Source organism: Diabrotica virgifera, chromosome 9 (genome assembly GCF_917563875.1).
Source record: "Diabrotica virgifera virgifera chromosome 9, PGI_DIABVI_V3a".
Classification (NCBI taxonomy): Eukaryota; Metazoa; Arthropoda; class Insecta; order Coleoptera; family Chrysomelidae; genus Diabrotica; species Diabrotica virgifera.
This window is the reverse complement of record NC_065451.1, coordinates 29,818,210-29,832,510: the sequence shown is the minus strand read 5'-3', so window position 1 is coordinate 29,832,510 and position 14,301 is coordinate 29,818,210. Positions and strand designations below refer to the sequence as shown.

At 32.5% G+C, this 14,301-nt stretch overlaps 1 protein-coding gene across 1 annotated transcript in view; it reads left to right on the top strand.

Moving 5' to 3' along the window:
- LOC114339760 (zinc finger protein 729) overlaps positions 1 to 14,301 on the top strand; it is a 152,460-nt gene that overhangs the window by 113,444 nt on the left and 24,715 nt on the right. The window contains exons 3-4 of the mRNA XM_050660078.1: positions 1,963 to 2,751; positions 12,714 to 13,673. Of these exons, the coding sequence (XP_050516035.1) occupies positions 1,963 to 2,751; positions 12,714 to 13,673 (1,749 nt within the window). The remainder of the gene's footprint in view (positions 1 to 1,962; positions 2,752 to 12,713; positions 13,674 to 14,301) is intronic.

Sequence of the window (14,301 nt, the reverse complement as noted above, 5' to 3'; positions counted from 1 at the left end):
AATAGTCATATTTTAAAAAGTCATTTTTATCACTAAGAAAACATTTTACTAAAATAGTCATTTTTGGCTTATAAACAATTTGAATAACTTTGTTAATATTGACTGTAGGTTAAAACTACAATGGAATTTGAAAAACTAGTATTTTTATACGAATTTTCAAAGAAAAACTTTTCGCCTAGGTTAATTACGGTCAAAGTTAGCCACTTTTTTATTTAATTGACGGCTACTTTGTTTATAACAATTAAGCAACCTAACTAGAGCCATTTTGAAGTTGAAGATATATAGATTATGTGTAAAAGTTTGAGTAAACTTTGAACCTCAACAGAGTGGTTAATAAAGCTTTAAAAATGGCGTCCGAACGGAATTAATTCGTGGTCGGTGGAGGAGAATTACTAAAAGAAGTGCATTCAAAAAATGAAACTGATTCTGCAAACATAAATATGCTGCGATTAATATCGCTGAAACTTGTTGATGGATTTTGATCATAATTTTTTTAATTTGTATGTACTCGTAGTCTTATAGAATACGTTATGTACACACAACCCCACCTAACATTACAAAATGTTATGGGGAACTCCCTTTATCACTCAGGGATATGAAAAATAGATTACGACCGATTCTAACACCTTCCGAAGATACATATAATTTCATAAAAATCGGTCAAGCGGTCTCGGAGGAGTATGAAAACTAACACTGTGACAGGAGAATTTTATGTATAGATGTAAATATATAGATGGCTATTAACAAATAGGGGCTGGTGATAGAAGAGTGAAAATTAAGGGTTGTATGTATTTTTTAATTCTACATAATATAAAATTAAGGTAGATAATTTTGTCCAAAAAAATAAAAAAAATGTCAGGGGGGCAACCCCCCCTATAACTTATGGGTATAAAAAATAGATTAAAACCTCCTCTACGTCCTACAGGATAAACGTGTAAAATTTTATAAAAATCGGCCAAGCCGTTTCGGAGTAGTATGGTAACTAACACTGTTACAGGAGAATTTGATGTATATAAAAGTAACTGCGAATTAAATAATAAAAGTGGCTAACTTTGAACCTAATTAACCTAGGCAAAAATTCTGAAAATTCGTATAAAAATACCAGTTTTTGAAATCCTAAAGTAGATTTACTCTATAGTCAATATTAACAAACTTATTCGAATTGTTTAGAAGCCAAAAATTACTCTATTTTACTAAACATTTTTCGGAGTGATAAAAACGACTTTTTAATGATTTTTTTCGATACTTTAAAAATATAACTATGATTCTTGCATGTGGTTTCCACAGAATTGCTGTCATTATTATTTTCTGTACAATAACATTGCGAAAAAAAAGCTCTTTGCGATAAACAAATTGAATAAAATTTAAACTAATTGACGAATCGTCTTAAAAATTTTTGCGCATTATATGGAATGTTTGACTCAACTTTTCGTGCAATATGAAAGTCTTAAGGCCATTTTCGTAAAAGTTATAGCACATTTTTTATTTTTGAAATTTTAGTTTTATTTTGCACTTTCCGAAACAAAAAAGGATTGGACCAAAATTCAAAAAGTGCCATTTTAAACCTTGGCTCATCTACTAAAAGAAAAATATTATAAATAAGATTCTTATTTATAGTATTATAAATACTATAAATAAGGATTATAATAGATCAGCTGTATTAAATCCAGAATTATAATAGATCAGCTGTATTAAATCCAGATCAGCTGGATTTAATACAGCTGATCTATTATTTGTCAACTTTCTATGTTAATAAATATTTAGTTTCCATACATTTTCTGACGTTCTAAACATCACTTGACATAAAAATAAACATTGCAACAAGTGAAGGATAAAGGACTGTAATAGCTCAATGTTCCTATGTATCTAGTATGGTGGCTCTTACTGTATATTATATTCTCATATTTCTCATATTCTCATTTAGTTACATTTTATTGATTTAATAGAGGGTTATAATTTTAGGTGTCTCTTGTAAAGATATGAAAACCGATGTCAGTAGCCTTTTAACAAATGATGATAGAAGTGACAGTAATTTAAACGAATATATAATTTCCAATACCAATGTGAACGCTAGAAGACCACGTTTTATATGTAGCATTTGCAAGAAACCATTCTTAATTAAATCTAGTTTAGTACAGCATATGTGGATCCACACTGATGAAAAACCATTTAAATGTGAAATTTGCAAGAAACAGTTTTTATCAAAAAGTAATTTAAAAGGACATATGAGAGTGCATACTGGTGAAAAACCATTTAAATGTGAAATTTGCACCAAACAGTTTTCAACGAAATCAGTTTTAAAAACGCATATGACAGTGCATCCTGGTGAAAAATCATTTGGTTGTGAAATTTGCGTTAAACAGTTTTCAACAAAAACACTTTTAAAATTGCATATGAGAGTGCATACTGGTGAAAAACTATTTGAATGTGAAATTTGCGCCAAACACTTTTCAACGAAAACACATTTAAAATTTCATATGAGAGTGCATACTGGTGAAAAACCATTTGAATGTAAAATTTGCGCCAAACAATTTTCATCAAAGAGTAGTTTGAGAGCACATATGACAGTGCATCCTGGTGAAAAACCATTCAAATGTGAAATTTGCACCAAACAGTTTTCAACGAAAGCACTTTTAAAATCGCATATGAGGGTGCATACTGGTGAAAAACCATTTAGGTGTGAAATTTGCGCCAAACACTTGTCAACAAAGAGTAATTTAAAAGTGCATATGAGAATGCATACTGATGAAAAATAATTTGAATGTGAAATTTGCACGAAACACTTTTGCAACAAAGGGTTATTTTTAACAATGTGTATGAAAATGCGTACTGCTGAAAAACAAACTGAATGTAAAATTTACACCAAACAGTTTTCAACGAAACAAGTTTTAAAAGCACATAAGAGACTGCATACTGGTAAAAAATCATTTGAATGTGAAATTTGCACCAAACAGTTTTCAACGACACTAATAAAAATTTTAATTTAGTTGCTTGTGAATACTTTTTCTTATATAGGTAGAATATAGGTAGTAATAATAAACACGAATGCCTAATTTTTTATTTATTTAAGTATTTGTTTATGGGATTTCCCCATTTTTACAAAAATGCAACAAAAATAAAATTACCTAACCATATTACAAATAATAAACTAAGTATTAATAATTATTAAATACAGGGTGAGTGGTGAGGAACGCGCCAAACTAAGACTGTATAATATACGTAATAATAATTAAAAATAACTCATATGTTGTTATTCGATTTTTATTTATTTCCGAGATACGGGGTTTAAATTTTTCTTACAAACTGACGATTTATTTATTGCTTTAAAATCGCTTGAGTTGTGCAAATGAAATTTGGTTGGGTTTAAGGCATAGTTATTGCGCATTTATTTTCCCTTTTTTTCATGCGACTCTTCGTTTTCATTCAAAAAATAAAAAAATCTTAACGCTTACAAAGTTTTCGACGAAGTTTCTATATGAATGTGTAGAAACTTATTTCGAATACTTTGTAAGCGTTAATTTTTCTTATTTTTTTCATGAAAACGAACCGTCATATGAACAAACGGGAATATATAGTGTTTGTCAGAAATTGAACAAGGAATTAAAAAATAATTTTTAATTTGAAATATCTCAGTGGCGTACTGAAATTTTTTTCTTTAAAAAATTTCAGACCATTACCCGTACGCGCGCCAATGGTGAATATAAAATTGTTAATTGTGTGTCAATAAATGCGCAATAACTATGTCTTAAAACCCACCAAATTTCATTTGCACACCTCAACCGGTTTTAGAGCAATAAATAAATCGTCAGTTTGTAAGAAAAATTTTAACACCCTGTATCTCGGAAACAAATGAAAATCGACTAACAACATATGAGTTATTTTTAATTATTATTACGTATATTATACAGTCTTAAAGTTTGGCGCGTTCCTCACTACTCACCCTGTATTGTTAAACAAAAGATTAATTTAAGTAAATTAAATTTCCTGAAAATCCCATTAAAATTAAAATCTCTGACAATTAAGATGAAATGAAGACTCCAAGGTAAAGGTCACTCATCTTCGATTCCTAACATACTCAGTCAAGCGGTGCTTAAATCTTATATCCACCAGATCATAAGATTGACTAAAGTCATTTCCCAGTATCTGCATCTTACTAGTTGGAGATAATTTGCCTAGTTTGTGTCATAGTGTTTTATAGAAAACACAGGTATGTCTCTTAGAATTCTAGTGCTACATCTAAAGTTGATAAGATTTATGTTCAGTTGCACCAACAAATAAACGATTGATTTGAATTGCCCGTTTATTTTAAAATATAGCTGCCAAAAACCTGTCAAATTAAAAACAGAAATTGTTACGATTCTTCCAAAAATATTAAATTTTAACCTTTTTAAAAAGAAAAGAAAAGTGTTCTGTTATTACATATTCGATGGTAAAAAATTTAATATTTTTCGGCAGAATCATTAAAATTTCTGTTTTTAATTGACAGTTTTTTGACAATTATTATTATATTGTGAAATAAACGAGCAATCCAAATCAAAAAATCAATCGTTTGTTTGTTGGTGCAACTGGACATTAATAAATCACAACTATCTGTGGTATGGCTCGGTAGTTTATAGAGAAAAGTTAGATCACATTTAGTTCTGTAGTCTTCTAAGGAACTGATATTTAGCCTTGGCCTTAGTTCCACCAAAGACATGTTCTTTAAGTTTAATCTATAAGCACAAATCCGGAGAAACTTATTTTGAATTTTTTCAAGGGTGTAAATATGGTTAAAATGTTCAAAATAGTATGGTGACCATAGAAGCATAAGACCGGATGCTAGTGAAGAAAGTAAAATTTAAAATTCTATATGGGTACAGAAAGATCTCGAGAGTTTCTTGTGATAAAATCTAGATTACGGTATGCTTTATTTGACACATTTTTAATGTGGGGATAAATGGCAAGGAACTGTCAAATAACACCCCCAAATCTTTTATTTCAGTCACTCTTGATAGAAGGCTTGTATTAATGTGATAGTCAAACAAAACATTATTTTTAGATTTGTTAAAGGATATAACAAAACACATCTTTATTCAACTGGAGATCATTGGAAACATACCAATTGTATAGAGAAGTCAAGTTTTCTTGGATCCTCAAGCAGACAGATTTGAAACTTTGGAATATAGCTTAAGGTCATCAGCAAATAGCAAAAACTGACCAACTTTTATTACCTCGGAAATATTATTAATAAACAAGTTAAAGAGAAGAGGAGTTAAAGGTTATTATGATTTGCTGGACCTAAGAACATAAACTGCGCGTCATAGAAAACGGGCACCCTAAAAAATGGGTCATTTTTGATGTCGCGTATCTCCTAAACCTGTTGTCCGATTTAAATGATCTTTTGAATATGTTATAGCCCTATTCTTTGTCAATATCTTTGTAATAATATTTTTGCAAAACAGGTAACTTTTCATTGTATACCGGGTGTACGAATCAAACTGTGTTTTTTTCTCAAAGTTCGCAACACCCTGTGGATTATTCTAGCATTTATAAAATACTGAAATTAAAATTCAACTATAGCCTTAGGCTTTCTTAATATTCTGTTTTTTGATTCATTCGCTTATGTTGGATAATACAAAAGTTATGTACTTTAACAACTAGCCATGTTCTTCATCAGTACAGGGTGTTATAAGTCTAAAGTGTTTTAGGGACTAAATAAGTTCGACAAACTTTAAGGGGTAATTCTGCATTAAAAATAATGACAGTTTGCTTTATAATCATATATCCGCAAAAGCTTCGTTTCCGAGATACGGGATGTTAAATTTTTTCTTACAAACTGATGATTTATTTATTGCTTTAAAACCGGTTGAGATATGCAAATGAAATTTGGTAGGTTTTAAGAGATGGTTATTGCGCATTTTTTGACATTCAACTAAGAATTTTATATTCACTATTGGAGCGCATACGGGTAATATAACCGATCATATTATTCGTATATACGCCAATGGTGAATAAAAAATTCTTAATTGTATATCAAAAAATGTTAAAAAATTACGTCTTAAAACCCACCAAATTTCATTTGCCTATCTCAACCGGTTTTAGGGCAATAAATAAATCGTCAGTTTTTAAGAAAAATTCAACATCCTGTATCTCGGAAACGAATCATTTGCGGACATATGTTTATAAAGCAACCGTTCATTATGTTTTCATGCAGAATTACTCCTTAAAGTTTGTCGTACTTCTTTAGAAACACCCTGTACTGATAAAGAGCATGCCTAGTTGTTAAAGTACATAACTTTTGTATTATCCATCATAAATGAATGAATAAAAAAACAGAATGTTAAGAAAACCTGAGGCTATAGTTGGGTTTTAATTTCAGTATTTTATAAATGCTAGAATACGCCACAGGGTGTTGCGAACTTTGAGAAAAAAACACAGTTTGATTCGTACACCCGGTATATAATGAAAATTTACCTGTTTTGCAAAAATATTAATAAAATGATATTGACAAAGAATAGGGCTATAACATATTCAAACAATCACTTAAATCGGACAATAGGTTTAGGAGATACGTGACATCAAAAATGACCCATTTTTTAGGGTGCCCGTTTTCTATGACGCGCAGTTTATTTCCTTCGCCCAGTCTAGTTTTGACTACTTGTGATCATACCCGGGTACAAGTACCCGAATTTTGTACTCTAAGTACATTTTGAGTACTCAGTACCCAGTACCCGAGTACATTTTCACTGAAGTACTCGTACCCTTAGCATATGGGATAAAATACCCGGTACCCGCGTTTATTATATAAGTACATTTTCCGAGTACTTTTTGCAAGTATAAAATTTTCGCTGCATGTTTGAGAGCAAACTAATAGCAACACGCAAAAACTAGTGATGGGCGAAATGAGTCATTTGAATGTTTCGAATCATTTGAATGAACTCACTTTAATGTTTCGAAACATTGAAACAATTGACTCTTGTCATTCTACCCGATTCTGTAACTTCATAACTATCTAGACGGCAAAAAAGTGGTTTGAGTTCGTTAAATGAGTTTCCTATAATTAAAAAACTTTTTCTAAGATATAATACATGCTTGCCTTCTCCTCTGCCTATGGAACGCCTATTTTCTTATGCTTCAACAATTGATAGCCTTCGAAGAAATGCTCTATCTGACGAAAACTTTGGAAAAATGAGTTATCTTAAAAGTCAATAAAATTAATCAGTGAGTGTGAGTGGTGTTATACTGATTATTAATCTGGTGTTATACTGGTTATTAAATTCTTATTTTTTTATTTCAGTTGGAATTACACGTTATTTAATTGTTATAGTTGCTATTCATTTGCTCTCCCACATGCAGCGACAAGTTTATACTTGCAAAAAGTACTCGGAAAATGTACTCGTATAATAAACGCGGGTACCGGGTATTTTACCCATATGCTACGGGTACGAGTACCGAGTACTTTATTGAAAATGTACTTGGGCACGGGGTACTGAGTACCCAAAATGTATTCAGAATACAAAATTCGGGTACTTGTACCCGGGTATTGCCTAGCTCTGACTACAGGTGTTGATTTTTTTTATTAACTCCTTGATCTGCAATCTGCCCATTAGGCAATAAGCGTTTTTTCTGACAATGAAGCTGATGGCATGTAGAGTATTATTCCAATGAATAATCTCTTTTAAATATATCTAAACCTAAGTTAAACATTGTTGGTATGAATTTACAATAATTTGCCTTAAAAAAAACTAAACTAAAGTCTGTGTGATATAGATAGATCGGATGACATTAGACGTTTCAGCCTACGGATTTCATTGGCATTGCGCACGTTTAGTTGGGCCACTAACCGATTCGGGTGCACTGACACTTTTTCACTATAGTTGACACTAAAACGATGTATGGCATCTTTGATGGATTCTAAAGGGATATCATGCTGAATTATTTCGTTACTGACGTAGTAGGGAGCATCAACAATATTTCGTAGTACTTTATTTTGGAACCTCTGCAAGATGGATATGTTGGAGTTGCTAGCAGTTCCCCACAGCTGGATGCCGTAGGTCCACACAGGTTTTAAGATTGTCTTATATAATAATATTTTATTGTCTATGGAGAGTTTTGATCTGCGACCGATGAGCCAATACATGTTTCTTAATTTGAGGCCAAGTTGCTTGCGCTTAGTGAATATGTGTTTTGTCCAAGTCAGTCGTCGATCCAGGTGCATTCCGAGGTATTTGGCGCTATCAGATTGTGGAAGTTGACAATCAATAAATTGAACAGGTGGGCACGTTTCTCTGCGAAGGGTAAACGTCACATGTGTTGATTTCAATCCATTTGCTTTAATACGCCATCTTTTTAGCCAGTTTTGGATCTTGTTTAGACTAGTTTGCAGATTCCTAGAGGCTGATGTTGAGTCAGTGTGGGACGCCAAAATGGCTGTATCATCGGCAAATGTCGCAACAGTGGTAAGTCGTGTTGAAGGCACGTCTGCAGTATACAATAGGTACAGAATCGGTCCAAGTACGCTACCTTGTGGAACTCCTGAATTTATTGGATGCAGCTCTGTATATTCACTTCCATGTTTTATTTGGAAGTGCCTATCTGTCAGGTATGATTTTAGAAGTTGAAAGTGGGGATGGGGCAGTAGCTTCTTTAGTTTAACCTGCAATCCTTCATGCCACACCTTGTCGAAAGCCTGAGATATATCGAGGAAAGCTGCTGAACAATATCTTTTACTATTCAGATCCTTATTGATTTGATTTACCACTCTATGAACTTGTTCTACTGTCCCGTGTTTATTGCGGAATCCGAATTGGTGATCCGGAATTATCTTCTTTTCGTCTATTATAGTTTTTAGAATTTTAACATATAGCTTCTCATTGGTCTGTAGGAAGACAACTCTTCTGTTTTCTTTCCGGGCTTGGCTATCATAACGATCTGGGCAACTTTCCAGATGCTAGGAAAAGAATTTAGTCGTAGTATAGAATTAAAAATGTAAGTAATAAGTCTACAGCACTTTTCGGATAGTTCTTGAAGAATTTTTCCAGATACCAAATCGAAACCAGGAGCTTTTTTATGTTAATTTCTTCCAGAATTGTTTGTTTGACTTCTCTAATAGTGAACTTGTTATGAGGCAGGTCCATTTGGAAGGGTACATTTAGATAGTCGGTGATTTCGTGTTCTTCTTCAGCAGATAATTCTGAAGGAAAGGGCATGAAGACTTTTTTCAGATATTTGCTAAAAGCTTCAGCTTTTTCTTTATCATTTCTGATTGGTGGATTAGGCAAGTAAGACCTTTTTAGTTTTTTCGTTGCTTTCCACAGCGAATAATCTGTGGCTTCTGTAGGTGTAAGGCTTTCCAGGTAACACTGGATTCCCTGATTTTGTTCTGCTATGATTAGCTTTTTCAATTCTTTGGTGGCTTTGTTCAATTTTTTCTTGTTTTTTGTGGTCCTAGCTTGTTGCCATTGTTTCCTCGAGTGTCTTTTTGCGGCAATTTTTTCTCTGACTGAAGGAGATATTTCATATTTTTGATTAGGTGTTGATTAGGTAAAATTTTATAATAGACTGTCCTAAATTGACAGCTACTGATAATTACACTCTGCGTAACTTCGCACAATGACTTACGCACTTGTTAATGAGGTAACTATTCTAAATAGACTGCGACTCAAAATAGTCCCTTAAGCTTATTTATAATCTCATCAAAATATACAAATCATCAATAAGTTGCATGGTAACTAAACTATGAACTTTGAATAGCTACTTTGAAAGCTTGCAACTACAATTTAATCGAGGACGCAATTGCAACACTTGGAAGTACAATTAGAATAACAAGTATTTGGCAATTTATTTAGTTTACAGGAAGGTAAATGGACTCTAATAAACTATTAATCAATACGATTCACAATATACACAGTGAAACTATAAAAGTTTAGGAAGTTAAGAATAATATGAGATTACAAATTAAGGTTGTTCTGAAGCTATTTTCTTGTGGCATTTTTTTAATGAACTATTTTAAATGGGAAATAAGCCACAATTTTACCAAAAAAATGAATTTATTAACGTTTCGACGCTCAAGTCGAGTGTCGTCAAAATACAAAAAAAAATAAAGAGTCGAAACGTTAATAAATTCATTTTTTTGGTAAAATTGTGGCTTATTTCCCATTTGAAATAGTTCATTATACAAATTAAGGGATTAATTTGTGATTGAACAAGCAGTGATTTCTTTTAGACTCAAACTATTCAACATATATTTACCAAACTGGTTAGGGTTTAGACACATAATTTATATTAGGATGTCTTGTGTTTGTGTCGCAAATTGGTTGATAAATAATTTACACGATTTTATAAAAAAAAGGTAGCAGTTAAAACTCCTTGATCCGGATAAGGGGGAGCCGCGCGTGCCTATCTACCTCCCATTCTATAATCATACATATTAAGGTTTATTTCGTTACTCTATCCACTAGTCCCAGGCAGCAAAAAGTCGCGAGGTGCGCAGGTGATACACTGCAAGTAAGAACTGCACGGCTTTAGCACATTCTGAACATTATTGCCAAGTTTTGTCTGACACTTTGTTATAACTATTTTATTTACAATGATAGCACAATATCTGATTACTCATACCTAATAGGATGAAGGATGGTAAGGCAGTAGGACCTGATGGAATACCTCTGGAGGTTGGAAAGGCTTTGGAAGAGGAAGGGGTTGATATTTTGTGACCGAAAAAAAATAACTGATAAAGTTGAAAATTCAACAGCAGAAACTAGCCAGTGACATTATCTTTTATCACTAAAAGAAATATTACACAGGAGTATTTCAAAAATAAGTCAAATATTTTTGCTTTTCTTGGAGCGGTGTATAAAACACAAATAACTAATTTTCAACGAAAACTTTTCTTTTATAAATTCGCAACTTTTCTTTTATAAAGCCTGTGTGTTATTGCGTTGCCGCTCCTGCAATACTTAGAGCAGATTTATCGATGGAGTCTAGTTTTTCCTTCTGAATCCAAATCTGAAAACGGCATTCCGATATCTCTAACCGTCTTCGAGATAATCGACCTCAAAGTCTAAAATGTGGCGTCACAATCCTTTTATTTTCTGCCGACATATTAAACGTCAGCTGAAATCATTGCTAGTAAGTAGGCTAGTTTTTTAATCTGAATTTGTTAAGCAAAGCATAGGTTATTTACATTTGAGTTTGACACTTCGTGAATGTCTTTGAAATTTTTTACAGCGCTGTTGTTCTTTTCCACAGCTTTCTGTTAGTTGTCAACATCTTCCAGTCTATTATTCCCTTTTCTTTAGGTCTTCTACTACCGCCTCTCTACATCGCTTTCGTGGTCTTCCTCTCTTTCTTTTATAATCTGGTACTCTCCATGCTATTTTCTTGACGACTCTGTCATCGTTCATTCTTTCTATATGGCTCAGCCACTGCAACCTTCTTGATTTTATTACGCTATCTATTTGTGGTTCTTTGTAAATATTATAAATTTCCTCATTTGTCCTTATATATCCTTCCTCTATTCTCTTCCCTCCTAATATTCCTTTCCCATCTTCTTACTGTTTCTTTTGTTGTTTGGTTGAGAATCCATGTCTCACATCCATATATCGCTGTTGGTCTTATTATAGTCTTATAAATCCTAAATTTCGTATTCAATGACAGCTGCTTTGATCTTAGTAAATATTTCATGGCTCCCGCAGATCGATTGGCTTTACTCAATCTGGCATCAATTTCTTTCATTTCTTCACACTTGTTTGTTATCCTTGATCCTGGATATACAAATTCGTCTATTTCTTCAAACTCAAATTCTCCTAATTGTGTGCTTACCTTGAACTTTGTCCCACCCCCCCTTTCTCCTCCTACTTTCATAACCTTGCTTTTCTTTTGATTTATTTGTAGACCCAGCTTATACGCTTCATTTATTAATCTTTCTGTTATCTCTTTTCAGTATCTTTTCACTCGTCGTTACAATTGCCACATCATCTGCATATCCCACTAATTGATGACTCTTGTACAATATGTGCCCATTTCTATTTAAGTTGCTATTCCTAATGATTTTTTCAAGTATCATGTTAAATATTAGCGTTGATAGCGGATCTCCTTGCCTAAGCCCTGATCTGACTACAAAATCTTCTGAGGTTCCTTCTTTTACTCTTACGTTGCAGGTCGTATGCTTCAATGTCATCGTCACTAGTTACTTTAGCTTCGTAGGTATTTCAAATTCTTCCATAACTTTCACAATTTTTTCTCTCTTGACAGAGTCGTACGCCTTTCTAAAATCTATGAATAATACTGTTGCCGGCATTTTGTATTCATAGCAGCTAGTCAGTACCTCTTTCATTATGAATATCTGATCGGTTGTTCCTCTGCCTTTCCCTTTCCTAAACACCCTTTCATATAGATGAAAACGAGAATAAAATAATGTGTTGATATTTCATGTATTTGTACTTAAACAACTCTTGATAAACGTGATTACATAATTCTAATTACATCAAAGAGGAATGGGTGACATTTTCTCATTCTTACAAAAACCGTTGACAATGACTTATATAAGAAGTGCTGTCAACCATAGAGCACCAAACGGAACCAGGACAGGTTTGTTCGTTATTCTAGAGTATTTATTTAACAATATGACGTAACAAACATATTTCTTTAACACAGCCTAGATTTGACTACTCCAATTTTACATTACATCTCATTCAGTTACATTTTATTGATTTAACACAGGATTCTAATTTTAGGTCTCTCTTGTAATGATATGAAAACGGATGCCAGTAGGCTCTTAACAAATGATGATAGAAGTGACAGTAATTTGAACCAATATATAATTTCCAATACCAATGTGAACACCGGAAGACAACGTTTTATATGTATCATTTGCCAGAAACCATTGTCAAGTAATTATCATTTACAACTTCATATGAGGATACATACCGATGAAAAACCATTTGAATGTGAAATTTGTACCAAACAGTTTACAAGAAAAGATAATTTAAAATCGCATATGAGAGTGCATACTGGTGAAAAACCATTTGAATGTGAATTTTGTGCTAAACAATTCTCATCAAAGAGTAATTTAAAAGCACATATGACAGTGCATCCTGGTAAAAACCCATTTGAATGTGAAATTTGCCCCAAACAGCTCTCATCGAAATCAATTTTAAAATTGCACATGAGAGTGCATACTGGTGAAAAACCATTTGAATGTAAAATTTGCACCAAACGCTTTTCAACAAGGAGTTATTTATTAATGCATATGAAATTGCATACTGGTGAAAAACAATTTGAATGCGAAATTTGCAAGAAACAGTTTTCAATGAAATTATATTTAAAATCACATATTAGAGTGCATACTGGTGAAAAACCATTTAAATGTGAAATCTGTACCAAACAGTTTTCAAGAAAAGATAATTTAAAATCGCATATGTGTGTGCATACTGAAAAACCATTTGAATGTAAAATTTGCATCAAACAATTTTCAACGAAACCATTTTTAAAATCGCATATGAGAGTGCATACTGGTGAAAATCCATTTAAATGTGAAATTTGCACCAAACAGTTTTCAATAAAACAAGATCTAAAAAGACATATGAGAGTGCATACTGGTGAAAAACCATTTGAGTGTGAAATTTGCGCCAAACTGTTTTCAATAAAGAGTAATTTAAAAGTACATAAAATGACAATGCATACTGGTCAAAAATAATTTGAATGTGAGCACGAAACACTTTTCATAGGCTATTGATTATGTTCAAAATAAGAGAGCTAAAAGGAACTACAACGTTAACGGGATTTTATTGTCTCATATGGTCAGTGGACCTCTACAGGAAAATTGTTCCAGGTTTAATTTACTATCGAAATATCACGTTTTAAAGACAAAAATATTTTTTCTTTTACAAAAATATATTCAAAAGAAAAGCAAGAAAAAAACACGAAAGAAAGAAATTTTGTTTTTTGCTCTCCATAACTTTTTTCCACGGAGATATAGGTATAGGCATTGCTTCAGCGAAAAATAACTTCCATCCTTCCCCTTTAAAACGAAGTTGGGCAAAAATCACTAGGATTTATAGTTTTCAAAATAGGATTTTTTTAAAGTTCGCCGCTCCCGGCATTTTTGGGCCTTTTCCCTCATTATTTCGCAAACGTTATTCTGTAACTTTTTTCTACGTATTTCTAGGTATGTGCAATGGTACATTTAGTGGAAAGAGAAGTTAATTACCTTTAAAATGGCCTATTTTATAAAACTATACGGCTCTTTTTAAGCAAGTTATGCTTTTTTAAGGTTTTATACTTTTAATGATTTTTGATATTTTTGATAATTATTTTTTAAAT